Source organism: Talaromyces stipitatus, genomic scaffold, assembly GCF_000003125.1.
Source record: "Talaromyces stipitatus ATCC 10500 scf_1105507295523 genomic scaffold, whole genome shotgun sequence".
Lineage (NCBI taxonomy): Eukaryota > Fungi > Ascomycota > Eurotiomycetes > Eurotiales > Trichocomaceae > Talaromyces > Talaromyces stipitatus.
Window position 1 is genome coordinate 1,009,587 of NW_002990113.1, and position 26,974 is coordinate 1,036,560.

At 46.4% G+C, this 26,974-nt stretch overlaps 7 protein-coding genes across 7 annotated transcripts, besides 5 other annotated features; 5 read left to right on the plus strand and 2 right to left on the minus strand.

Moving 5' to 3' along the window:
* Positions 1-343: 343 nt before the first annotated feature.
* On the plus strand, positions 344-2,822 carry TSTA_062920 (efflux pump antibiotic resistance protein, putative; the record flags this gene model as incomplete). Its single annotated transcript, XM_002340151.1, has 14 exons — positions 344-478; positions 567-647; positions 708-760; positions 817-898; positions 963-1,055; positions 1,114-1,196; positions 1,260-1,341; positions 1,407-1,764; positions 1,824-1,888; positions 1,940-2,099; positions 2,160-2,315; positions 2,378-2,588; positions 2,667-2,724; positions 2,781-2,822. The coding sequence occupies 14 exons, from the start codon at positions 344-346 to the stop codon at positions 2,820-2,822; spliced, it is 1,659 nt and encodes a 552-aa protein (XP_002340192.1).
* Positions 2,821-2,842: a microsatellite.
* Positions 2,843-3,858: 1,016 nt separating this feature from the next.
* Positions 3,859-4,920, plus strand: TSTA_062930 (uncharacterized protein; the record flags this gene model as incomplete). Its single annotated transcript, XM_002340152.1, has 2 exons — positions 3,859-4,634; positions 4,743-4,920. The coding sequence occupies 2 exons, from the start codon at positions 3,859-3,861 to the stop codon at positions 4,918-4,920; spliced, it is 954 nt and encodes a 317-aa protein (XP_002340193.1).
* Positions 4,921-6,115: 1,195 nt separating this feature from the next.
* Positions 6,116-6,140: a microsatellite.
* An 871-nt stretch (positions 6,141-7,011) lies between these two features.
* Positions 7,012-7,100: a microsatellite.
* A 315-nt stretch (positions 7,101-7,415) lies between these two features.
* Positions 7,416-10,289, plus strand: TSTA_062940 (uncharacterized protein). Its single transcript, XM_002340153.1, has 5 exons — positions 7,416-8,221; positions 8,272-8,333; positions 8,387-8,412; positions 8,473-8,822; positions 8,882-10,289. The coding sequence occupies exons 1-5, from the start codon at positions 7,928-7,930 to the stop codon at positions 9,356-9,358; spliced, it is 1,209 nt and encodes a 402-aa protein (XP_002340194.1). The 5' UTR covers positions 7,416-7,927; the 3' UTR covers positions 9,359-10,289.
* Positions 8,907-19,120, minus strand: TSTA_062950 (uncharacterized protein; the record flags this gene model as incomplete). Its single annotated transcript, XM_002340154.1, has 3 exons — positions 8,907-10,306; positions 10,361-14,454; positions 14,513-19,120. 3 exons carry the CDS (start codon positions 19,118-19,120, stop codon positions 10,243-10,245), a joined length of 8,766 nt encoding a protein of 2,921 aa, XP_002340195.1. The 3' UTR covers positions 8,907-10,242.
* Positions 19,121-19,865: 745 nt separating this feature from the next.
* Positions 19,866-21,869, minus strand: TSTA_062960 (MFS multidrug transporter, putative; the record flags this gene model as incomplete). The annotated part of the gene is made up of 3 exons (XM_002340155.1): positions 19,866-20,939; positions 21,003-21,292; positions 21,357-21,869. 3 exons carry the CDS (start codon positions 21,867-21,869, stop codon positions 20,045-20,047), a joined length of 1,698 nt encoding a protein of 565 aa, XP_002340196.1. The 3' UTR covers positions 19,866-20,044.
* A 1,000-nt stretch (positions 21,870-22,869) lies between these two features.
* Positions 22,870-24,288, plus strand: TSTA_062970 (uncharacterized protein; the record flags this gene model as incomplete). Its single annotated transcript, XM_002340156.1, has 3 exons — positions 22,870-23,403; positions 23,441-23,752; positions 23,803-24,288. 3 exons carry the CDS (start codon positions 22,870-22,872, stop codon positions 24,286-24,288), a joined length of 1,332 nt encoding a protein of 443 aa, XP_002340197.1.
* Positions 22,876-23,436: a mobile genetic element.
* Positions 23,803-24,159: a mobile genetic element.
* Positions 24,289-25,399: 1,111 nt separating the features above from the next.
* On the plus strand, positions 25,400-26,841 carry TSTA_062980 (uncharacterized protein). The gene is made up of 2 exons (XM_002340157.1): positions 25,400-25,814; positions 25,896-26,841. The coding sequence occupies exons 1-2, from the start codon at positions 25,666-25,668 to the stop codon at positions 26,776-26,778; spliced, it is 1,032 nt and encodes a 343-aa protein (XP_002340198.1). The 5' UTR covers positions 25,400-25,665; the 3' UTR covers positions 26,779-26,841.
* Positions 26,842-26,974: the final 133 nt, after the last annotated feature.

Consider the following 26,974-nt stretch of genomic DNA (forward strand, 5'->3'; position numbering starts at 1 on the left):
CCAGTTCGGGACGGACGGTATCTCACCGGTATCCCAGATATTTAGTTCTCTCGAGACATGGCAACCGCCTGTCCTCATCCCATCATGTAGAGTTGGTAGTCAATGTAGTAACATTAGTCATAATCCAGAACAATTCCGATCCCTTCCAATGCTTACTTAACGCAGCCTGACTAGATCCTTCCTTCAATGGGTTCTTATAGGGTTATAAAAATCCTCCCTTGCCAGAAGGCTTCGAAACGTCCACCATCACCTTCTCCTGAGTCCTGTCTTGGCCAGACAGCAACGGTTTGTGCCTCAGAATAACCTCAATTGATCAGCACCAACACCGCACAGTCAAATCACAATGGCAGTCTGCTTTAACGGAGGTGAAAATAAGTCTGGCGCCGTGGGCATGATGGCAGATGCGCAAACCCCGAGTTTAAGTTCGCAGATCAGCGAGAAGAGTCGTGGTATGTCAGACGAGGAGCCGAAGAAAGAAGTTAGAACTATTACTGGATTCCAGGCAAGTAAAGCCAAGTCTGATACCTATTTTTCTACATGCTATAGAACTGCTAACATGTGAGTAGTGGATCTTGGTTGTGACTGCTATTCTCTCAAGTCATATGCTCTTCGCCCTCGACAACACCATTGTTGCTAACATTCAACCGGTACTTATTCCGTTCCCTCTTATTCAGCTGGAATCTCGTCTAATAATATAAAACTCACAGGCTATTCTAGAGCAATTCCAAGAATCTAATCAGATAGCCTGGCTTTCTGTCGGGTAGGCACTGACTTCCAGCCCCATTATTTGAACAACTTTCCTAAACATTTTCGAAGATTCTCCCTCTGTTCATCTGCACTTGTGCTACCTTGGTCTAAAGCCTATGCCACTTACAATGCCAAATGGCTCTATATTGGGGTACGTGCAGAGTGTTTAGAATAGATACGCTATAAAAGGCAGGTTACTGATACTCTCACCACAGTGCGTTATCCTGTTCATGGCAGGCTCGGCTCTTTGCGGGGCCGCTCCGAATATGAATGCCATGATTGTAGGAAGAGCCATAGCTGGCGCTGGAGTAAGTTTGATCGTGCGCTTTTCTGACACATAAGAGCTCCCATTAACACCAGACCTAGGGAAGTGGTATGTACTTCGGCGTCTTGACCCAACTGTCGGTCAATACGACCGTATCTGAACGTCCGTTCTATATTGGATTGACGTAAGTGGTAACCAGAAGTTTAATCCTCTATAATAATGCTGATTATATTTTCTCTTCATCTAGCGCCGTCTCATGGGGTATTGGAACTGCCACTGGCCCTGCCATTGGAGGGGCATTCGCTGAGAGCTCTGCGACTTGGCGTTGGGTATGTTTACAGCAACTCTACCACTACATGGTACAAATTCATATCTGCTAACCCCTCCCAATCAGGCCTTCTACATCAATCTTGTTATAGGCGGTGTGTTTGCGCCGGTCTATGTTTTTCTTCTGCCCTCGTTCGAGCCCCTTCCCAATGCCACCGCCAAGGAAAAAGCCAGGAACATCGACTGGGTCGGCATTGTCCTATTCATCGGTGCACTGGCGACTTTGATCATGGGTATTGACTTTGGAGGAGTGGATTGGGCTTGGCGCAGCGGTCAGTCGATTGCGCTTTTCATCGTCTCTGGTGTTCTATTCATCCTGTTCGGCATCCAGCAATCTTTCTACATCCTCTGCAACGACCAGAATAGACTGTTCCCAGTCCACTTTCTGAAGAGGCGCTCACTGTTGCTGCTTTTTATTCTCAACAGTAAGTACCGAACCGGAACTTAGACCTTGCCCTTCCCCTTCGACGCTAATTATCCCTAGCCTCTGCCAGCAGTGGGTTGTTTATCTCAGTGTATTACATCCCCTTGTTCTTCCAATTTACTCAGGTGAGGATTTTAAACTCTGTCTCGAATATATTTATACTTACATTGCCGTAGGGTGATACGGCTGTTCATGCATCACTGCGTATTCTTCCTTTCGTGATAGTTCTTATTTTTACCATCATCTTAAACGGCCACATGATGTCAAAGTTCGGTTACTATCTTCCATGGTACCTCTTCGGTTCCATTTGCGAGCTTATCGCTGCTTCACTGATGTGTAAGTTGCTTGCGGATTTGATCTAATTCCAGGCGCTTTTGTCCTGACTGCCATCTATAGATATCGTCAAGACCGACACCTCTGCTAGCGCCATCTATGGATACACCTCTCTCATGGCACTCGGGGTTGGTGCTTTCAACCAGGCCGGATACAGCGTGGTTCAAGCTAAGGTGAAGAAGATGGAGATACCATGGGCCCTGGGATTCATGATGGTTTGTAAGTTAACTCCTCAGTCTGCCCTTGCTATGTTACAACGCACAACTAATTCCTTAACAAAGCTCAACTAGGGGGCATTGTCTTGGGCCTGGGCATTGCTGGTGCTATCTTCGTTAACAAGTCCACACACGGTCTCATGAAGTTGCTTCCGGACGCTCATTTAGACGCCATCAAGAATGTCATTGGCGGCACTGCGAGCGAATTCTTTAAATCGCTGCCAAAGGCGCAACAGACCGCGGCTCTCGATATTATTGTCAAAGCTATCGATGATGTGTACGTTGCCCTGGATGGTTTATTTGTATTTCTCAGGAAAATTAAAGAGCAAGTGGATGGCTGACATTTCTCCTTTAGGTACATTCTCCTTATTGTTGCTGGTGCGCTTGGTGTTATCCTGTCTGTCTTCCTAAAGGTAAGTTTCTGATACCTGTCTGTCGCTCCAACTGGTGACTAACCAGTTTATCTTAGCGTGAGAAACTCTTTATGGAAGTGGCTACTGGTGGTGCTTAAAAAAAAAAAAAAAAAAAAAACTCCATCCAGTTACCTATTTTGGCTATGAGCTCATTTATCTCAGTTACTCAGACGCATAAATCACATGACCTTACATTGACGCTAGATCTGTTGGATTGTACGTAGCAACCTTTAGCGGTATATCTCAACGTATCAAATTATGTATGCAAAGATATATGGAATCCTTGATCCTTGTTGTCATTCTTCTTCTCTTCTAAGTACAGTAAAGGTGGGAGATGTCTTTCTCGGACATCTTCGGTCTGCAGGCCTGCTTAGATTCTATTGTAAAGTAGGAGTCCTCTACACTATTTTGCCAACAATGAATGTGGCGTTGTTCTAAGATAGTCCTAACCGTCAATACTTCCGAAGCCCTAAAGCATAAAGCAACTTTGCTGAGTAGAATAGCCTCAGACAATGGCAGAACCAATGAGAGTAAGGTTTGACTTCTCTAGTCTATATCGATAGGAATTTAGCTCCTCAATTCAAGCGTTAACAGACAGTCAACAACGCTCACTACTTTTAACTACTCCATCAACCTCGGCTGAATGTAAATCATGTGCAGGGATATCCACTATATAAACTAAATATCATCATCTACGCAGTACGGAGTAGTTATCAGATTAGAGCAAATTATAATGCGCCAACCCCATATATCGAGGATCGTCGGGTGGATTTGTTGGGACGTGGGGAAGTGCTTGAATAATAGATGCCTCGGATTCAGATGAACGATACAGCCATTGATTGGGCCAAAGTAAAGCAGAATACTCAGTGCAATCAGCTGTACGCATTGTCGTCATCACAAACGACACCTTCGATCTGCATTTCCGTCCTTTCACATGGACTTCTTAGGTATTGCAGGGATTTTGTTGAGCGGCCGAGGTCACTACTACGTCTCTTCGTCATATTCAAGCGAGAATCATATAGCCCCGACTGATTACTACATATATATTTAAGCACCAGCATTTCTTAGAGCAAAAATGGTACTAAGAGAAATGACAAGAGCGAACGGTCTCGAAAAACAGATACAAACCACAAGATGAGTACCCATGAATCACCCTCCAAAGATTCGATGAAGTCGACGTGGCGTCGAGCCAATCGAGATCAATGGACCATCACACATTGGTTATTAGAGCTGCTTAATGTTCACCATGTCTGCCTTGACTTGGATGTTCCGGTGCACTCCAAGGAGGACAAAGTGCCATACCTACCACCCTGGTCATTACACATGTGGGTGCTGTTTTATGCCTCGATACCACTTGTTATACACCAAGTTTGGGTCACATTCGTCAATCCGGACGGACTTGGTAAATTTGCTACCTTCAACCTCTATTTCTTCGCGTTCAACGCGATCATAATCCGACAAACGCACATCCTTCGACGTCTAGCACATCGGTACGGATTCCTAGACGGCGATAAACATGAGCGAGATGGCGTCCCAGACGTCGCGGTGCATCGAGTAGCAGCATCACTCTACAAGACCACCGGCTCGCGTCTGATCATGGCTGTCTTCTTAACATATAACAAATCCCAACAGCCCCTGACTTCATTGAACGGATGGATATGGTGGCTTCCCTTGGAGATTGGTCTTTATGGCATTGTACTTGATTTCTGGTTCTATTGGTATCACCGTGCCATGCATGATATCAATCCACTTTGGAAGTTCCATCGCACTCACCACTTGACCAAACATCCCAATCCATTACTATCAGCTTATGCCGATCACGAACAAGAATTCTTCGACATGGCTGTTATACCATTTCTTACATATATCAGTCTAAAAGCGATGGGTCTGCCAATGGGTTTCTATGACTGGTGGGTATGTCATCAGTATATCGCCTTCACGGAAGTATTCGGTCACAGTGGACTCCGCATCCATCTAACTTCCCCTTCAACGTTGAGTTGGCTGCTATCAATTCTGAGTGCTGAGATCGTCATAGAGGACCATGATCTGCATCATCGGAAGGGATGGAGAAAGAGCCACAACTACGGGAAGCAGACACGCCTTTGGGATCGGATTTTCGGTACTTGCCATGAACGCATTGAATCCATTGATAGTAATATTGACTACGTGAACACTGCCTATATGCCTGTATTCTAATAATAGTCTGATTGTTGACTTGCATTTCGGCCACTTCAAGTCATATATAAAATACATGGTATCACGCCGTCAGTTATGTTCAGTCTTTCAAGGCTTTGATGATTTGATAAAGTAAGCATCTGGCCACCTGCATTTCCATGTACGCCGGGCGGGTTAGAACAGCGTTGGTAAAGGGCCTATACAAAAGACTCATACTATTCCTCCAGCTATACTCTATCATAAACTCCTTATTATCGTATAAGGGCGACACGATATACATTGGCGCCAAATATCAATATCGAGCGCCGGACTCAATGGAATGCAGTACCAGTCCGGGATTTGAATGTCCATGCTCTCTGGATGCAATAGCATTTCCCATCTAGATGGCCCACACAACTCTTTTCTGAATATCTTGCACCATCGGTCAGGTAACAGTGAGTTGGTAAAAAGAGGGCTCTCAAAGTTTCTTAATCGTCGTAAGCTCGTATCCAGGAAGTTGCGCTTCATATATGCAAGTCCAAAGTAACCTTGCCGCTTGTAGTCCCAGATACAGAGAATGAGGTGGTCCGGGAACTGATAACCATTGCAGTGCGGCTTCGGTTCAGAATCTGGACGCCAGGTTTTAAACCAAAAATACCAATACAATAATCTGTAGCCACTGTTTATTGTATCTAACCAGTAGCGTGCCTGCCCGTTATGCAAACCCTCGAGCACTTGTTGCACAGGCTTAGGCTCTTCTAGTCCCCAATGCGAAGTATCCTTGAAAATAGTGGAAGATGCCCATTTTTCGATCCGGAATTTAGGAAAATCCTGATAGGTGAAGGATGCAAATGGAATACCTTGAGAAGCTGTACAACTCAAAACCTCATGGGCAGCTGCGAGTATGCGCTTCATCTCTTCGGCTTCATGAGACAGTTCTATGGATCTTCTGTTTTTCCAGCTTCTCAAACGCACCAAATTCGTCAAACTCGACAACTTTGTCAGTCTTGCCAAATCTGGTTCAATGCATGCGCTGATCTGCTGAATTTTGCACTATACTGTGAAAACATATAGTCATATTCATTCGTAAGGCCAGAAGAGGCGGTCCGGGTATTCCAGTAAATCATCAGTTTCCAGGCTGCTCTCATAATGCGCTTTTTTTCCAATCCCTGAAGAAGGCCACCAGGCAGCCGCGTAAAAGGGGATGTTATCCTTGGACTGCTCGAATGGATGAACCTTTTTTTTTTTTTTTTTTTTTTTTTAATAGACTTGAGAGAGTTTGTAGATGCAACAGGCCATATTACTTCATGAATATTCTGGAGAAGAGAGACGAAGCATATATGCTGCAGAATCTCTATACGGTAGGCCGTGAGTACGAGATATCGACGAACCGGCGTGCCATTTACAAAAGCAAAATATGCTGGCGTTGTAGTAAGTACATCCTTTGGTAGATCGGTGTTGTACTTATCGACCCAAATTTGCAAAAGTCGGGTATGTTGATGACGCCGAGAACGAGCCGAGGACTGCAGCCATGCGTGATAGATGCTTGAACTCTGGAATGGAGTGTTCCACCACGGTGTCTAAGATACGAGCTGGGCTGAGTTTGAATGCCGCGTTCGCGCTTGCAGATGCACAGATGAACTTATAGACTGATGAGAGATCTGGTGCATGCTGAAGGATGATGGTCAGTATCTCAGGTGAGAGGCGAGAAAGTGAGGAGGCCATGTTGATTTTGGATTGTCTTGTCTCGTTAAAATTCTATAGTAGAACTTTTCGGAGGGTGGTATAAATTCCAGGAGGCATAATTAGACTATGGTAAGACAGCTAGTGGCAGGTTGTAAACCTGATACATTCACTACCGCATGTACTCAATCCATTTGTATTCGGGTCTTGTAATTCATGAAACAAGCCTCGTAAGTCCAATAGAGCTCTGAGAAAGACATCGTGTAGGGCTTGCTAGGTCACGTGGCGGTTCGTCATTCAGGGCCTCAGGCAATTGAGAGACATGGCATGGAAGCACACAGGAGTAAATTCTACTATTCTACTGGTCGGGCGTGAAGCCCCTATATAAGCGATAGTCGGTACGCTAAACCTAATCTGGATGGGAATACTTCCAACAGCAATAAGGTAACCACTAACTTAACTAGTTAAGTAACTAGTTACATAGTACGGTGTAGTTAAGTTAACTAAGTTAACTACGGAGTAACTAACTAACCAACTAAGTCAGTTAGTGGTTATCATCACGTGATCGTTATGATTAACATCACATGATGAAGCACGTCTGACTAGGGTTAGGGTTAATATTTTTCTTCTGCGATTTGACAAGAATACCAACTCCTCCTATTTTGTTGACCCCATCAGCACTTCCTTCTCTAAGTTCTCTTCAGTTGCTATGTGCAATGCCAACCCCTAGGTTTATAAGGCCTTACGTGTTGGCTGATTAAGACCCTTAGTAAGACAGTGTCGGAGGCCCACGGATAGATAATGGCCCGGTCGGTGTCTGCTACGGCCGACATGCGACGGCCTTTTCTCTTCTTGACGTAAAAAAAGGGAGAAACGACAGATCCCGAAGCGATCTATGACGCTGATTCAGCCTTTTTTTCTGCTGCGTACAGAGTAGTCAGGGAGGACAAGAATCGCAGTCGCTCAATAGGTGTATGAATCCTGGACTAAATGCTGAGAATAGGATGATGTCACGTTCATATGATCGCATCCCCGGCTTGGCACTTGAATTATTCCTCTGCGCTGCCACTGCCATCAAATCTCCATTTCTCCATCAGACCACGACAACCTACGAATACGTATGCCAACTGTTGACTCGTCAGTGATCCATTTCCCGTCGCATTTTCTCCGGAACAAAAGGCGGCTTCGCTTTCAGACTGGCGCCGAGACATACACCACCAACCACTATCATCATGACCGCAGCCCTGGCTTTCATCGAATAAACAAGAAACCCAACGGCTAAATCCGGTGTCGAGTTCATTCAAATATACTCAAGTTCGATCAGAGCAATCGATATCAGTACTGCCCTTGATTCGATCGTTGCCACATGGCGGACGCCGTTGAGACCACCACCGACGGCCCTCCCCCGTTGCCCTACTCTCTACGCCAGCGAAAACGCTCCATTGCTTTCTTCTGGACGCTGTTCATTATCGATACATTAATACAACCGCTCGTTTTATACTATGCGCTTCGATATGGAACAAGTCTGTCGTTGAATTTGGTCTTCTCCATCAGTACGGCCGCGTTGGGAGGTGTCTCCGTCTTTGAATATTTCTTCCGATTGTATAATTTGATGCGAAGCAAGTCACGGGCTAGACCGCTCAATGCACGCAAATCATGGGTGAGTTATGACCTCGTCTTAATCGGAGGATTCACTGCTGATATGACCAGCTTGACTTTTTTCAAATCAACTTCACCATCGTGTGGTTGATCCTGGCGGTGGAATTGATTGTGTAAGTGCTTCATTTCTCGAACCCAGTACTTGCATAGACTAATGATTTTATAGTGGAACCGTCCCAACCATCCCATACAGTATGCTTTTTTATATATCCTCACATCACCATGCTGCAAGTTACTTACTGATCTTTCCAGTTCGCCTCCTGGCCATGCCTCTTCCTACCGTCATGTTCTACTTTGGTGGCGTCCACCTTACCCTCGACATTCTTCGCATGTCCGGCCACAAAGCTCCGTTCCGAATTTCCTCGACTCCTCAAGGCTCCGTAATGCCTACCGCCCTTTATGTGCTCGTCGAAGATATTGTTGCCGTGGACGGAGGCGGTGGCCAGAGCTACCGCTACGCCCTTCGAAGACGGTACTTGTCAAGCCCGTATTTTCGGCGCATGCTTTTTGAAATGAACTGTTTCTGGGCTGGTGGATCTTTAGTTGCGGCGGCTGCCATTACGGCCATTATCTTTACTACCCCGATTAATGTGGCCTATACCGTACGTTCCATGCGCCTCAAGACATCTTCCATGAGCAAAATAACTAACCGGATAAACAGCTCGGTTGGTCACTACCATTCGCCTGGGCCGGTCTCTGGACCCTCATCACTTTCCCCTGGGTCCAAGCCGAACTGCGTCACGAAAAGGAAACATGGCACCTTGTACAGCAACACGACGGCGGAGAGCCCTTTACAGACGACATCACAGCCAATCCACGCACACGCATGAACTCATTCCAAGCACGCATTTTACCATTTACCGCTCGCGAAAAACAGCTTTCACCAGAGAGAGAATCATCCATAGCAGAGGAACCGGGGTCCGCCCAGGACAATGAGAACATTCCCGCAGACCACACCACCAGAGCCCCTGCCGGCGACGATGAGAATTTCGTAGGCACCGTGACTGCCGAAGAAGGTACTATAGGCGCCGGTGGGCTTGAAAGAAGCGCATCTCGTCACGATCATGAAATAGCCACCAATAATGATAATAAGTCCGATAATACCCCCGATCCCAGTCGAGACCTCGAAAAGCAATAGCAATAGCAGGGATAATCAGCATTATCCTTATCCTCGCGTCCATCTACACTTCATCCTGTGTATCCCTCTTATACTTACACATTATACATCGATATCCTTTACAAGAACGCTTTTCACCACTTTCATATATACATATTTGGAGATACCTAGGTATGGCTACTAGCCATGGGGCCCGTATGCGCGGAGTTATATTTTCAGTTTTTTTCCATTCTTTTTATTGTATTGGTTTCATCTTTTGACAAGACCTCGATCTTGGAAGGGAGTCGATTTTATGCAACGAGCGGACGGACGGATGGATACCACGGAAATTGCTATTTGTCTCAAAACTTTTGTTTTATCTATTTAGGTATTCGATCTAAGTCATTCAAGCGTTTTGAAGTTTTATTTACCAGAGTTAAACCAACTCTATAGGAATCGATTAGATAAATGTAACTACATTATCAGAATTTTATAGAAAAAGAAAAAAACCTGTCTATATGTCCCGTCTACCAAATTCCTAACCCCTTAGCTGAGCTAATCAATACAGCGCAAGCAGAGAGGCGTCCACTCCAGCAAATAAACAACTAACACAAGCTGTGCCAATGAGAAAAGGTATCCCAAAATGAAGAACATAAAGAATAAAAAATAAGGGGCATATACCATGCGCCTTAGGCCGTTACACATGCCATATAAAGAAAACAAGGTCATGTACATGCAAACAAAATACACTTGAAGTATATAGGTTGAAGGCGGGAAGAAATGGAACGCCGGGGAGTACATGGATTTGATATAAGGGGAAAGTATGCATAGGCATAAATATTTGACGAGGTGAGTCAATCGTTTTCGATTGAGTATTCGGTTGTGTCTATGTCGTGTATATGTATTATTTATGGATTTTGACGAGATCAATCATTCGTGGCGTGACGATGAAGGAGCTTGCGACCGAGACTTCGAATACTCCTCCTAGAACTATTGATAACAATGTTAGTAATAGGCTTTCAAACAAAAAAAGGAAATACATACCTATCATCCTGCGAGAACCCGCCAATGCTATGCGCAGTCCGCGGGCGCCCTTCTTGCAAGTCTCGCTTGGATGAAATAATCGAACTATCGTCTCTCGTCACAGGAGAATCATTAATCATAATACTAGGCTCGCGGGAAAAACTGAGGTTGCTCGACGACGAGTACGAAACGGATTTTTTGAGGGGATAGGTCCCCGAGCTGTTTGATTGTGACAATGACGAGGGCCCGCCTTGAATGTGGCCAGAGGAGGAAGAGGCAGAAGTAGAGACGAGATGGTTTCGATTGCTGCTGGCCGAGTCTCGACTACTCACACTCTGTGCCGTGGATGCCAGGTTGACGCTGCTGCTGTTAAGAGCGGTGTCGGATGCAGGCAGCATTTGAGAAGAAGATGCTAGCTCCCTTAATCGTTGCTGTTGTTGTTTGTTGGGACGGGGATGGGAGAATTTGTTGCCTAGGATTGCCGGCGCGTGCGAGATCAATGCTTTGATGACATCTTTCTTCAGGCGCAACGCAAGTTCAAGATTCGACCATGTCTTGTTGCGGTATTCGAGAACGGGTAAACGGAACACAAAATCGTGTACGTCTTCAATGTTGCGATCTCCTCTGCCTTTGTAACTCAAGCAAAGCACAACATCGTTGATCTTGACATGCGCGAGGATCATATAATTAGACGCACGCGACATCATTTGAGTCAGATCGTCGGTTTGTTCTTTCTTCGAACCTTTCCCAAGTGTGAATCGTTTGCTTTCGCCCGTGCTGCCAGATGCAGTCGATGCCGCTCCGAGCGACTTCTCAGTGGATGTTCTTGTCAAAGCTCGCAAGCTCTCCGCGGACTTCTTTTTACTAATACCATGATGAGTAGCCGGGCGAAGAGTAGGACCTGATGTATCCGTCGGGGACAGGCGTTGGGTATCTTTCTTATTGAATCGAGTTAGCGGCGGCACCTTGAGACGGTTTGGACGTGCTGCATGAGCTTGTTTGCGACTATTGTCAGGAAGTGTCATCGTGGGTTGCAGCCTCAACTCAATAGAACCGGCTCCTGTAAGATTCTGTGTGTCTTCTCCATTCGATGTACTACCCTGGCTACGCGGCGTGGAAACAAAATCAGGAGTTCCAGCCCCGCTTTCATTGGCTTCTTCGTCCTCATCCTCGTCCATGGGTTTGATGTGCTTGACCATAAACGGGGAGAAGCCACCATTCTCGAACGCGTTGGATCCAACGCCCGGGAAGATATACTCGAACAGTTTCTTTCCTAATTCTCGCTCTAGTTGAACTTTGAGTGGAAACAAATTCACCTCAAACTGGTCCAATACCGGTATACCAGCAACAGCTTCCAACATGTACCACTGCACACGAAGCATCATATCGCCGCTCATCTCAGTACGACTCTTGTGGTCCATATACGGAACAATCATTTGCGGATAGATAGCGTTCTCTAGCAGATTTAGCGCGTACAAACGTTGGACCTCAATCAAATTATGGTTGGATCCGTCCGTATAGTCTGTTCGCTCGTATGAGGCATTGCGTAACTGAAACTCCACCAATGGCTCGTTCCTGTCTCTCATCAAGTGCCACACAACGTCAGAAGCTGATATGCACCATCGCATTGAAGCACTAGATTGAGATAGAGCCCGTTCATCCGTCCTTCTCTGAGAAGTTGTGATTGCCTTCATGATGAAGAACAACTCTTCCTCGCAATTGGCCAAATCCCTTTCAAGGATGATTCTATCCTGCCAACCCCGAGGATCAAGGCTATTGGCTTGTATCTGGAAGTGCTCCTTGATCTCTTCAAGTTGGCGAATACGTTCTTGCAGTCTGGACACAGTCTCCGGCGCGCCCCGTAGATCGCTGAAATCTGAAGCAAACATGATCTTCTCCAACTTTTCGCTTCTGACCTTTTCCAGAGGTTCGTTGTATAACAACAAATCCAGGACAATGATATATATCGAATAGTATTCGGTAGAATCGCAGATAGCCCTGACATTGGGAAAGTCTACCCAAACTTGATCCACACGTCCATTGGTAGTGTCGTGATACTGCGCAGCGTCACCCTCGTTTTGCGATACCTCATCATTATACTTGAGGCGAAGATTGTTGAATTTCTCATATCGAAGACTCGCCGAAGTGCGTTGAATAATTCTAGAAAAGCCGAACGGGAGGAGCTCAAAATCAAACATGGCTTCCAAAGTGAGCCAAGGCGGCCAGGCTGAACCGGGTGCATTGCCATACTTGTTGCCCGCGTAGAATTGCAAATGAGCTTTGAGGTTCTTTTGTGTCGCGACGAAAAATTGAGCACCATCCATGTCCAAGGAAAACCGGCGTTGGACTAATCCGCTAACGTCATCGCTAACTCGACGTTTGTCCATGATAGACAATACTTCAAGTGTCATACTCTTTGCAGTCACTAGTGTCACAGAACGTGGGTTCTTGTCGCTTTGCAATTGAATCTGAGGCGCGATAAGACGGAGATGGTAACTATGCTGAGGAGTAAACTCTGACGATATATGATCACTGAAATCAGCCGAGCGAGAACGAGTGTGCTCAGTAGCCGGTGCAGAAGTAGATGATGGATCATCCGCATTTACGTATCTTTTAGCGTCATGCAAAAGCTGTTCAATACGGTCCTGAACGTATTCATCATCCTCATTTTCTCCCTCCTCCTCGCGAGTAGGTGACTCGTCAAACAATCCCCTTCGTCGGCGATTGTTCTTATTCTGCTCGGATACAATATCCGAAATGAATTTGACTGCTTGTTGTGACATGTAGTACACAAATCCTCGCCTTTGGCTGACTTGATGACCATACCTCACCATAATATCTCGCAAAGCATTGTTCCATTTAACTTGAGGATTGTGAATTGTGAAGCGATTGTTAAAGTCATTGGCTGAATCCAGGTCCGGAACCTCATAACTTGTATCCATTGCAGGATCATCTTTGTCGCTTTCGGATCCATTATCAGTCCTAGATGATGATTCTTCGCTGCCTCGATCATCATGGCTTCGCGCGTCGTTGGCAGATTCTTGTCCGAGACAAAGCCTCTCTAGACGCTGAAGCCCTGCGTTAAGGAACTTGCGTCGCCTATCCAAAGCCTCTGCTTGACGAACGAGCAGTTCATGTTTCACTTTCAAGTCGGGATTATCTTCTCCTTCTTTGACAAGTTGAAGCTCATGCTCACTGAGTTGCAGCTCATGGTTTTTCGCTTGTATATCGAGATTCGCTAGACGGTCCTTGATAAGATCCATCTGCACCTGCCATGGGTCATTCCCCTGAGACATCACACATTCATGCGTCGGTTCATCACCGAATTGATTGATTCCATTTTCCAAAACTGGCGCGTTTCCGTGATCAGTCTGCCGAAAATATGTAAAACGTGGCGTATATGCAAGAGGCAAGATCTTAGTCTTGGGTTGTGACTCTTGAGGAAGTATCCAGTCCAATTCAACAAAATCATCCATATCAATCCAGGTATAGTCTCGGTCTGGGATATTAAAGCGCGACACATCAACAGCAGGAACAGGTTGTTGAAATGACTCGACGATGTTGCCTTGGTCTTCCAGAATATCATCTAATGCAGTCCCTTCAATACTAGCGGAAACAGCCCTAAAGTCAGCTGCCTCGAAGTCCAGTTCCGCCCGATTGATACGCATGGCACTAGATTTCATTTGCTTGAGACGGCCTTTGATCGGGGTCTGTACACGCTCACGTCTCTGATGGAGGTCGAATTTGAAATTGGCCAGGCGCACTTTGATGCCAGTAGCAGTGACCACGTCGTCTCCATATTCCTCGGCATCTTTATGCTTGTAGATATGCGAGGCAAAAAGAGGTGAGAGCAAAAGCTTATATTTGACGGTAGCCAAGTGACGACCGAACTTCTTACTTGTTTTTGTGATGCCAGGCCAAAGAGGACCCTGTCGGACAGGAAGTGACATGACCCCAGAAAATAGAGACCACCAGTTGAAGAAATGAGTAAAGAGCCGAGGGGTGAGGTGAACGGTGTTATAGTTTGGTGTGGTCTGATCCGCACTATTTGGAGCCATAACTGCCACGGAGAGATGGATGTGATTGCTTCGGAAGCCACGATACGCGTCGTAATCCTGTTCAACATCAGTTAGTTTCGATTCTCAGGCAAAAAGCGCACCTCTAAGGACTTACCTTTCTCTGCACTTCATCAATATAATGGGGATTTCTCAAGACCACATCGTAATGTGATTTGAAATCAAATGATCGACCAGTATCCGCGTTACGCTCAAACACCAGTCCTGCTAGCCACTTGACGCTACCCGACAACTTCATCATCACCTTCTTAAAATGGGCAGCGTTCTTTGCTTGGCCAGTGGATGGTTGATTTTTGTTACTTTCCAATGCATGCTCGTACGAATAACGTGCCTCATGGCTGTAATCCGGCACTGCAAGTACATATTCACCACTGGTGACGGTCATGAATTCTTTAGGGTCGTCTGTAGGGTGAATATCCCACTGAACATCTTTTCGCCAGCACATCACAAACCCGGCTCCAAATCCGGTAATGATATACGGGTCACGAGATCCTTTCAACCGTAGATGAACATCCCCGTCACCTTTCCATCGTACTTTGATTCGAGAGTGGAAGCTCAACCTGATCTTGTCCCAGAATCCGACTCGTTCCGACGGATCAATTTCAGGCTTTGTAAATCCTTCAATGATCTTCATCATATCCTGTATGACGGGCTGGTAAGACATGCACCAAGTAATACTTGTCGGAAGGCTTGTGTTGATGTCAAATGTCGGCTCGGAGTATGTCTTGACTGGAGCGATGGTCCGCCGTACAGTGACATAAAAGCCTTCGCTCATTTGGCCGTCGGCAAGTTTACTCGGAGGAACGACACAAACTTGCACGTCTCGTGTCGATTCACGTGTGCGGTATTCTTCTGCAATGACAAAATCAGTCTGTAGAGACCAACTTGGCACTCGGGACGACTGGCCCGAACGTAATGAAGGAATATGGAGCAAATCTAGAGGGTAGTCACGAAGCGTGACCCTGGCTTCGCCCATGTCAAGATGAATACTCATAGGTATCAATAGGGAGAACTTCATATCAACGGGCATGCCTTTGCCGATTCTATGCAGGAACCGTGAATATTCCTCGATCGGAAAAGATGGCTTATCAATAACTAGATGCACATCCCCGATCAGAGCCGACATAAGTGCAGGACGATTAGGAATCGCGAGAATTGGCTCATCATCTTCGACGTCCTCTGGCGGTTGATCGGCACCGGCAAAGATATTCCGTAATTCCCTGATAGACTTTGATTGGAATTGTATGGCTGCATCGATCTTCGACTTCCAAGTTCGAGCATTGTATTCCTGTAAACGAGCCCATGCTTCTTTCTCAGACACCTTTGAGGATGATGAAATACTCGCAGCGCCATCAGTCCTGTACCGAGCACATCCATATTTATCGGCATCGTCCTCGAACGATCGCCGAGATTCCCGCGGGCCTATACTCGCACTTCGTCTCCGATCATCACTCCGTCGTCCCAAACGAGATTCTGGATGCGCAGATTGCGCACGAAACCGTGATGGAGTTCGTCTATTTTCTGCTTCCCGAATTTTCTGAGTCTTCAATCGAAACGCTTCCTCTCGAGCGAGACGGTGCCGTTGTTCCACGAGTCCCGCACGATATATGCATCCAAGCTTCCATTCAAATGCATCGTCTTCTAGCTGGAATGCGAGTGTTTTACTGCGCAGCGATATTCGCGGTACGATTTTTGGTCCCTCTGGCTCCTTCTCAAGAACATCTATATCCGAGTTTGTCTTGAATCGTTGATATAAGGTCTTTAACGCCTTGAAAGTCACGGTGAAATTGTCGAAAACCCGGTGCATAATCAAGTGATGCGGAACACCAATCCGGATCCAGTCTGCCGAAACATCAACAGAACGTTCGTCTCGCAGTTCCTCGCCGTGCCGACGTTTGGATTCTCGCAAATCGACTCGGACAGTATTCATCGAGAGTATTCGTGCCCACACATTCTGAACTTTGGGCGCCGCAACATGTAAACGAGCAAGCTGGCATCTGAAGAAAGGAGCTGACCAACGATGACTGCCGGCTGCCACAGTATATAGCTGCAACATCAAACGTGGGTCATTAGGCATGATACCTTTAACTCGTACAAGTCCAACACGAACGTCAACTGTGGTAAGCTCTGAGCGCTGCGACAGTGATCGTGGTGGTGGAGGTATCGAAGCCGAGAAATCCATAGATTGAGAAGTATAGGGTGTCGTAGCAGGAGATTGCATGAATGTTTCTGAGAGGACATTCACCGCCACTCCCAGTGAATAGGTCCGATACAGGGAGAATTCAAGGAAAATAGCCTTGACACTAGAGTTGATGTGGAAAATGGGACCTTGAAGGTCACTGTGAGTAGTCAATGCAACTTCGCACCGAGGTAGCGAAAGGAAAGACTCCGGCTCCATGTAATCCTCGGATTCAATTACAAAGCCTTCCAATCCTCGAATGTGTATAGCTAGCCTTCGTCCATCGGCATGTCCATTGCCGGTCCTTCGTGGAGGCGAAGTGGGAGGGAAACGGAACGGAGGATCATCTCCAAGAGTAGCAGTGTGAGAATGACTAGACGTTCGCCTTCGGGTAGAGGATCTAGTAAGCTCAAGCTTCTGAGCCCGGTAGTCTGCGGTCCAAGAATCCAGATGGAGGGCGACTCCGCGATTTGTCTTTGATGAACCAGGAGGGGGACCAGCAACCTCGAAAGTCAATTCGTTGGCCTCAAACTGTACTCGCATCAGCCAGGGGGGAAGACGGCGCAGGAAACTGGACTTCTGCTCCGTGTTTGAAGTTGACATGCGATTCCTCGGCTTCATTTGAGCCCGAATCTGTTCAATGACTTGTTTGATGCCCCGATTGACGTCCGGATTTACCATATGGACCGAGAAGGAGTTGAGACTTCCCGACACAAAGACGCAGACTTCAGGAGTTGCGTTCAAATGCACACGCAGTTCCATGTCCTGTGTCTGTAGCAAGTTGTGTTTGATTCCGGCAGGTGTCTGATAATAAAGCTGGTGCGAAGCAACACGGTATGTTGATGAGAGGGAATAATGAAAGCCAGCTTCGGCGGAATGAAAAGATTCAATGTCCAGCGACACGGATGAGATGGATGATATAAGGAGGTTGTAATCGCCGCCGTCGACGGGAGCTTCTTTGGGTATGGGGAGCACGAAACGTACGACCGGTTCCTGCACCGAGAAGTTGATTTTAGCTTTAGGGAGCAAGCGCGATATGATACGGTGATTGTCTCGCTTCTTGCGTCGGGGAGATGATTTCTTCGCTTCTGCTAGTCGAAGGACTTGGGAGACATGGCGAGGCTCCATATCTAGGGAAGGAGATGTTATGACGAAGTTGGCAAATAATACATTGCTGTTGCGCTCTGAGGCATCGTGTTTGTCCGAGAAGCTCACAGTTTTCGAAGGCAGAGTTGTCTTGATAGTTGTTGTAGCCATGGGTATGTAGAGAAGCCTATCCGCTGTCCCGGAACCATCTTCCATGCTCACAGATACCGATATGGCAGCTAGTAAAGCTTGATGGGCCACATCGCGTTGTTGAAAGTACATTCGATGAGCCGGAGAGTTCGGGTCCATGCGATGAAGATCGATACCGATTTCATGGGTGACCAGATTTAGCTGCATTTCTTTCTGCTCTTTCAAAGACGGTTGGAACGACCTTGAAATCCGGAAGAAGCTCAGCGCAACCTGGATTTCTTCGATTCCTCGTAATATCGAACTGACAAATTCCTTTGAGTCAGCAACGGTCTGTACAATGGCTTCCTCCCTTGATCCAGGCTTATCCAGTTCTTCCACGAAATCGGCGAATGATATTTCATCCTCGGTTTCGCTGAATGTATCTTGTCTTGAATGCGACTTCCGACTTAGACGAATCCGCTGGCTGAGTGTCATTAGATCGTCGTAGGGGAAGTGCAGTCGACCAATCTTGACGGCAACGGACGTGTCCCTAAGTCCCTCGAGGTCACGATAGAGGTGACCATGGATATTCACCTGGAAATTATCCAACAACTCCAACGGCTCTCGTCCGTCGACCGCAAGCAAGATATTCCTAACATTCATAATCCATTCGGCCGGGCTCGATTCCTGCGAATGCTCTTTCTTATGACGAAATAATCGACCGCGGTCCACCATATTTCTCCGAGTATCAACCGCCAACGTCAAGGATCCAACTTGTATATAACCAGCATCGACAAAGGACAGGGTTGTGTTGGCGGCGTGGACGTCAATCATAGCTAGCCAGTGTATATAACTATGCAACCGTTTGATCCGTTCCTTCAACCTCGTAAGCCGTTTCCAAGTCTCGCTCCGTTTAGAGCTTTTCGGTGCGCCAAAAGTCGCATGTTGCGGAACCTCCGGAGAATTATTCTGAGACGCCGCGGCGGACGAGGATGAGGAGTTACTTGCATGGGTGCCGTCGTTTCTATTATTTTTCAATTGTTTTGAATCGATGGTGACTTTGAGATCGGTCAAACGGAGTCGCACCCACGTCGGCTGGGAGAACGAGGGTCGATGTAAAGAGAGTCCCAAGCCCCTGATGTCGATCTGGACGCCATCTCGTGGTGCGTATGAAATTCGGCGCAGAGAAAAGTAACCGATTCGTTGAATGGAAATTCCGGTGGCAACACGTACGAAGGCGAAGAGGATAAAGGAGGAGATGTACAGTAGCAGTAATGCCACCAGGATAGTGGTGGGGTTGTAAAGCGACATGGCCGACAAGTTTGCCCCGGGAACAAGTGCTTTGTTCAAGGGATGCGACGAACTGCTACTGCAACTGGCCACTGGCTTTCGCACACGACTTCAAAATGCGTGGGTTGTATCCATTCAGATTGCAAGACCTCCCATGTTGTGGTTCGATCCATCAACGAGTGTGATCCCTTTCCGGCGATTCAAGCTCATCATTCGATTACGGCGTTTCAACGGATAAGCGGGTTAATGGAAATCCGGTGGTTTTGACGAGAGGATATTCAAGTCTGTCAAGCGCCGTTGATGTGCGTCGACGATGTGTCAAATTGCAAAGAAGTGAATAAAGACTGGGACACGCGCGCATCGTCCGATGATTCGCTGAGTTGAGAAGGATTTCCTGTAAACTGTAAGCGATGGGGCTTAGCTAGGCTAAGTTAGGCGGATCGATGCGAAGATCTAGAAGCGGGAGCCACTTAAGGGGTTCAATAGTTCGTACCAGAAATTAATTCCGCCTCCGGTCACTCGGTTCGGAGTACTCAACGAGGAAGTTATCGTGACAATATGTGAGATGGATATAACAAAGAGGGGAAAGGAAGATGGCGAGTCTGGAGTCTGGAGTCTGGAGTAGTAGTTCGTTTCGCGCGCGGGAAGTTGCAACCGGGCTGGCCAATGAGCTTAGCATTGCCAAATCTTGGTAAGCAAATTCCCGATTAAGTATCCATGTCATCATCGTACTTGGCTCTACAGTTATCGATTAAATTTAAATTTAACAGAGGAGAATATTTATTATTGCGTACACCTACAATAATGCCGCTCATCATACATGCAATCTATCAATGCCATGCAATCAAAATCAAAAAGGACGCTGAAGCCGACCCAATGCAAACCAACTATTATACAGTGCAATATATGGTGTTTTAGACCATGCGAGAGAGGATACAAAGCGAATCACAACCTCGGGTTGAAGCGACTCAGGGCGCGAAGCTTGGCTCCATAGAGATAGAACAAAACCGGGATAGGGACCATGGCCGCAGTCAAGAATCCCAAGAGACTAGTTGCCCAAGGGACACCGAGGGTTTTGTACATCTGCGTCGCAAAGAGTGGGAAACCACCACCCAAGGCGCTTCGGAACAGGGTGTTGGCGGCAATGGCAGAATTGGCAAACATCAAGTACACATCGATCATGTAGTTCAATCCCTGCATGAAAATGATGAGGATACCGGCTCCGATGGGGATGCCGGCAAGGACTTGGGGCACCCAGCTGACATGTTTGTTTGATGTCCAGCCAAACCAGAACAATCCAATAGGCAGGAGAACGGAGCCAAGGAACATGGGCACGAGACGTTCTTCGGGGACAACGCCATGTTTCCTCATTTTCCGTGCAAATCTGGTCTTGGTTAAGTAGACGATATAAGCACATCCAAGAAAGACTCCAATCAAGATACCCAAGAATGGCAAGGCAGCCACTCCGGCGCTCTTCCAACCACGAACTCCCTGGAAGGAGTAGGGGTAGGCCTCGAAAAGCAGGTACAGAATCCCGTAGATCAGAGCAAGGTAGATAGTAATGCAAAGCAGGATAGGTTCTAGGAAAAGCATCTCAAAAGGACGCCCGACATAGCGCGTAAGAATGTCTCCAGCCGTGGGAGGGTTCTCGTCCAGCTTGCTGTGGTACGCCCAGTTCTTCGTCTCTATACGTAGACGAGCTGCTCGCCTCTGAAGGAGGACGGGCGGGTATGTTTCGGGAACAAAGATGAAGGCGATGATCATGAAGGCTCCGCCAGCAATCATGGTGATCCAGGCTGTCCACCTCCAGCCCAGATGAGACTGAACAATGAAGCCACCGCTATCACAGATATTAGTATAATCCAAAAAGATTGATTGATTCGATGTATGAACGGGAACCTACAGAATCGGGCCCAAAGTAGGGCCGCCGAAGGTACCTCCAGCAAACGTGGCAACCGCTACACCTCGATCGATAGGGTCCCAAAGGTCAGCTAGGGCACCCCCGATAATCGCCAAGGGAGCACAACCAAAGAATCCGATGAAAAAGCGAGAAAGCATAATGGTCTCGACATTTTGAGCCACGGCGACGGGAATTTGGAAGATGATAAAGACAAAGAAGCCGAAAAACAATGGTCTCTTTCTGCCGAAGAGCTCGGAAAAGGGGCCCCATAGTAACGGGCCGAGAGCAAAGCCCTGTTCGGATTATTAGCGTCAGAGAATGTAAAAAAAAAAAAAGGAGAAGAATCCCGGAACGTACAAAGAGTGGTAGACTAGTTGCCAGGATCATAACCTCATCAGACACGCCAAACTCAGCGGCCGTGATTCGGGTGGCCTGACTAAACACGCTGGTCGAGAAGGTAACCCAGATAGTAAGGAAAGAAAGTAGCATAGTGATAGTCCACTTCCTGGCCACAGGGAAATTCTGAGGGTTTTCGGGGTCATCAGGACCGTCCCATTCGACTAAGTTGGGGTCTCTGGTGGGCTCCGGAGCTGCATCGTCGCTTGTCTCGCTCTCTTTTCCGTCTCCGGTCGTGTATCCGGCTTGTTTTTCCACATCCTCTTGTTGTATGGTCCTCGTGTCCGAGCTTCTTCGGGAGCGGCTAGGGCTGGGACGGCGCACGTGTTTTTCGCCATTGCTATCCAGCACACTCGGTATAGTCTCTAAACGGTTAATTTCATCGTCGTGGCCATTTTGGTAGCTATAATCCAAGCTAGACCTCGTAGGTGTAGTGGTCTGCGAGTCATAGAACGACATAGCCTCTAAATCCATGATGGGCGTCAGTCTCAGTCTCAGTGTAAGCTTGTGTGTGAGATCAGACGAACCCTTGTGCTATAAGAAATGATCTATTTAATAGTAGATACGTAGAAGGTACGCACTAGTCTCGACTGCAGGACAAAGCAAGCGGGGTATGCCAAAGAAACTCAAACTCAACAAACGAGGCAGTTCCTGAACCCTTGTATAGTATACAACAAGCTTCTCTTTGTTCTCTGATCATCTAAGTTTCTTTTTTTTGTGTGTGTGTCAGACATGGGTCCTCGCCCCTTTATGTACTATGTTGCATACGATTGCTCCTTTTTTAGGCACTTTGCAATTTGTAATTTGCGCTTGCTCTTTCTAGTACTGATCGGAGTTAAATGTTGGTAAGCAAGAGGGTCAATGTTGGCGGTGTCTACGTCTCTCTCTATCATGGTGTGCAATTGTTCTTAAGCCCACCAATCAGAGTCCCGGGAGAAAGGTATTGTTGGATCGGGCTCGGAGATAATTACAAATCTGAGGATTCTCTATTGTGACGCCATAAGCCAAGGACAAAAGTAAGCCAAGCCCACATGGCTTATTCAGTCCGGCCCAATAACATCCCAGCACCACTTGCCGATAGCCGACAGGGCTCTCGGCATCGGCGTGATTGCCCCGATCCTCCGATTCCAACTCTCATGTACGGAGGTTGGAGTCAAAAGTATTGGCACGCGCTAAAATTTGGTGCCTGTTAGCGCACCGTAATTATCAAAAAAAACGGTATCGGCTTTTCCTAATAAAACACTAGCGAACGGAAGTCAACAAGTTGGGGAATACTATCTCGCCTTTTGACAACACATTGCTTTTTCAAATATGAAGCTATTCCCAACAAATAATAATTGAGTGCAATAATATATACACCGCTTTTTATATTGTAGATTGATCTGCTAATTGATTCTATTTGTATAGGAGCCTGACCTCTGTCGCTACGTTATACGCCTACTCCTACACTGATTTCTCCATCGCTTCAATCAAAATGGTAAAAAGCAGTGAATACTCTATTGCTCAACGCTCTCAGGTTATAACCTTGGTGTTTCTTGCCAATATGAAGCCTCCAGATGTCGCCAATTTGCTACAGATGCCTAAGAAAAGTGTTTACAACATTATAAACCGTGCTAAATCAGCAGGATATGACCCCGCGGTCAAGCCTCTAGTTGATGATTGCCATATTGTTGATAAACCACGCTCGGGACGTCCAAAGGTAGTAACCCCGGAGATTGAAACTTCAATATTGGCAAGTCTAACTAAGGATCGATCTGGTCGTGAGAAATCTGCTGAGGTTCTTGCTTTTGAAGCTGGTATTTCTGAATCTTCTTGCCTGCGTCTTTTGAAATTTCTTTCTTTTAATAAATGCAAGCCTACTTGGAAACCTGGTCTGACAGAAGATATGAAAAAGAGAAGACTCGCCTTCGCCCTGAGCCATCGGCATTGGACTCTAGAGGACTGGAAGAATATTATACGGACGGACGAGACATCAATAATCCTGGGACACCGGAGAGGCTCTAGCCGAGTTTGGCGACGTTCTTGGGAATGCTATGATCCAACAGTTATTCGTAGGGCGTTTCAAGAATGCCTCTGAATTCATGTTTTGGGGAGCCTTCTCATATGATTACAAGGGTCCATGTCATATATACGATCCGGAGAACGCTGCAGCAAAGAAAAAGGCTCTACAAGAGTTAGAAATCGTGAACCGAGGACGAGAAGAACGTGCACGAGAAGAATGGGAATTAAATAATGCTTTTTCACGGCTTCGCTTAGAGCCTAGAAAAGGCCGCCGACCAACGTTTAAATTCACTGCGAAAAATGGCAAATTGGAGCGGAAGGGAAAGGGTGGTGTAGATTGGTATCGCTATCAAAAGGTGTAGTAATCTCCATATAAATTTGATGAACGAACTAACCTTTTATATAGGAAGTCCTTTTACCTAAATTACTTCCATTCGCAGCAAGATGTAAGGAATCAAGACCTCATACACTAGTCATGGAGGATGGGGCCCCTGCGCATGCTCATTTCCACCAAAAAGATGTGTACGATTTGCACGAGATCCAGCGCCTCCTTTGGCCTGGTAATTCATCTGATTTGAATGCTATTGAACCAGCCTGGTTTTGGTTAAAGAGACGTACAACTCTCCAAGGAGCACCTGCAGATCGAGAAACAGCTAAAAAGGCATGGTTAAAGGCTTGGGAGGAGCTGCCACAAGATCGGATCCGTACTTGGATTGAGAGAATCCCCTTTCACATTGAAGAAATTATACGTCTTGACGGTGGGAATGAGTATGAGGAAGGTAGGCCTCGAGGGGATTCAAAGAAGCGCTGCCGTCAGAAAGGGGTACTGTCATTTAGGGCCTATCTAGCAAGTGAGCCTGCGGCAAATACAGAGTGGGAAGACTACGAATAGCCTCAAATCTACTATATTAGGCCTGTTCAATATAGAGGATTGGTGGGAGAAAAGTCCATGTTAATGGACGTGTATAAAATTTGTAGGGGGCATCAGTTCCCATAGTAATTAGTGCGTAAGGCTATGTATCCAAAAAAACAACTAAATTAGCGCGTGCCAATACTTTTGACTCCAACCTCCGTACTATGTATGGACTACTTAGCTCCAGGCCGGACTCGACATGGATTTATCTGTAAATTCCGTTGTTTTGGCGCTTACTACGGAGTACGGAGTACTAATAGAGATTATTACCGACAGTGTCCGGAGAACTACAATCATCTGTCGTCTGTAGTACAGTATATTCTTCAGACAGCTCGACAACGAAATCTGTGGGGTAGTAGAAGTTTGCTTTATGTTTCATGACCCCTTCATTCATTTTTGACACATCTCTACCATGTTTCACAGATAGAACAATAAATACAAAGGATCCTATATTCCACAATGGACTTCAGCCCATTCTTTTATTTTCTACTAGTACTAACGGCATATGAAGATTCGTTTCAACAAGTAACTTGATACATTTTAGAATCAGAGTGCCATTGTGGGCGACCAGCATCGAATCATGCTCATAAGAGTGAATCTTCTGCAGAGAAATAGTGAAGAATCTAGATAGACTGTCCCTTAGGGTGTTGGAAAATTACAAAAATTTAGTGTCATGTAAACTTTGACATGCAGCCCCTTTGTCATGTCATCTTTGACAATACCGCCAATATTACATAACTGTAATTTATCAGCCAATCAAATAAGATAATAATTGCTATGACCAATAGAGTAAGCTATAGACTGGTCATAAATTACTAACGTGTAAAGGACCCCACTGCAGTTGACAAGGAATTTTGTCAATTCTGACAAAAATTTAGTGTCGCGTCGACAGACCCACTTGACATGACAAATCCCTACTGTCCCTGGTGACACGTGACACTAGCCCGAATACGGCTAGACCATTCATTGGACTGAGACCAATGCCCAAAGCGGGAAAGCGCTGGGATTAATCCCCGTCGAATTTCAAGATTTCGATCTCAACGGGCAGGATTCCAAAAGCATCACTTTTTTTTTTGGTCTTCTTCTTGATAATTCGCTGTCTGATATGGATTTCATTCATTTCCTCTTTGCAATGGACAGATAGAATTTCTTTTCTTTTCTCCTTGTCTTTCTTTTTTTCTTAGTATTTTTGTACATGGACTTTTACACACTTGACCGGCGTCTCCAGTCTACGGTAGACTGACTCGTTTTTTTTTTTGATTGAGTTTTGGCAGCTTCGATCTCCACCGTGGCTTGTGGCTGTCTTCGTCAACGGTCAGAGAATATGATTCCACGAACTATCTCCGATTGCAGATCATGAGTTTTTCTTTTTCCTCATCGCAAGATGAGAGTCACTCCACTCTGCACAGTGGCAACGTTGTCAGTAATACTGCAAATGCGAATGATTCCCCTCAATCTGACCGGAATGACGTCGATCTTGCAACGCGAATTCATGCGGCCTCTAGGTAAGATATTCCAGTTTTATGACGATCCTCATTTGAAAGCCATACGAGAAAGCCTTCGGAGATATCTCTGACTCCATCCAGGGCAATTCATCACAAGTTACACCACGGTGTAGTTGGCCGTTTACTTCTCGCAATACCACCAAATACCAACTCTCCGCATTTATATGCACTAGGCATTTCACGTTTTGCTAGGATCTATTCTGTTTTTGAGACCGCATGGCGCGAGTACCTCAGCACATCTTCTCACAGCTCCTCTGCCGAGCTCAGCACAAACGATCAAGCAAGGTACCATGCTCTACTCTCCCAGGCATACATATCCACCTTAGCCCGCAGTCAACGGCTTACATCCGACTTGACGAACCTGAAAACCGAATGGGGCGACAATATCACTACCGCACAGGAAGGAAACGATGTCGCCGTCCGTGATACAGTCACTCACGTCACTCAAACATGTCTCAAGAAACCATACGTCCTCCTCGCATATTCATGGATCATGTACATGGCCCTCTTCAACGGCGGACGCTGGATACGCGACCAACTCATCAACGCCGGACCACAATTCTGGTTTCAGCAAAACGAAAACATTGACAAAGCAGATGCACTTATCGGACCTTCGTTCCTATCATTCTGGTTCTTTGACGACGCTGAAGATGGCGAAGATGTCAAACGCGCATTCAAGGCTGCGTTTGTGGAAGCCTCGCGTAAGTATTTGACGCAAGACGAATGTGCGGATGTGATCCGCGAGACAAATGCGATGTTTCAGCATTGTCTGAACATTGTCTCCGAGATTGACCTTGTGGTTGCACTTGAGCGGGAAAAGAAGGACGAAGAGTTACGGAATACGAATTTCCGTGGGTTGAAGGCGTTTGATAGACATGTTTTACTAACTGTCATTATTCTGGGTGTTTCACTGGCCATGGCGGTCTCTTATAATGGACGATTCATGACTTGCCTGGGCTATTAGATGAGCAGTATCGATAATGACTAATTCACAAAGTTGTCTGCTCTCGCTGCGCTCGCGAGACGGAAAAGCTTGAATTAAGTATACGTAGGTAAATGGGTGCTAGAGTGCTCTAGCTGATGAGATAGTAACATTACTATCCACATTTTGGACACCGCTGCTTAGTCAGGTGTTTGCGAAAAAACAGGAGTCTTCATAG

Coding starts and splice junctions, on each gene's coding strand:
- TSTA_062940 (XM_002340153.1), top strand. CDS start 7,928: ATGGCGGACGCCGTTGAGACCACCACCGACGGCCCTCCCCCGTTGCCC. Junction 8,222..8,271: donor TCAATGCACGCAAATCATGG/GTGAGTTATGAC, acceptor TGATATGACCAG/CTTGACTTTTTTCAAATCAA. Junction 8,413..8,472: donor CGTCCCAACCATCCCATACA/GTATGCTTTTTT, acceptor TGATCTTTCCAG/TTCGCCTCCTGGCCATGCCT.
- TSTA_062980 (XM_002340157.1), top strand. CDS start 25,666: ATGAGTTTTTCTTTTTCCTCATCGCAAGATGAGAGTCACTCCACTCTG. Junction 25,815..25,895: donor CGAATTCATGCGGCCTCTAG/GTAAGATATTCC, acceptor GACTCCATCCAG/GGCAATTCATCACAAGTTAC.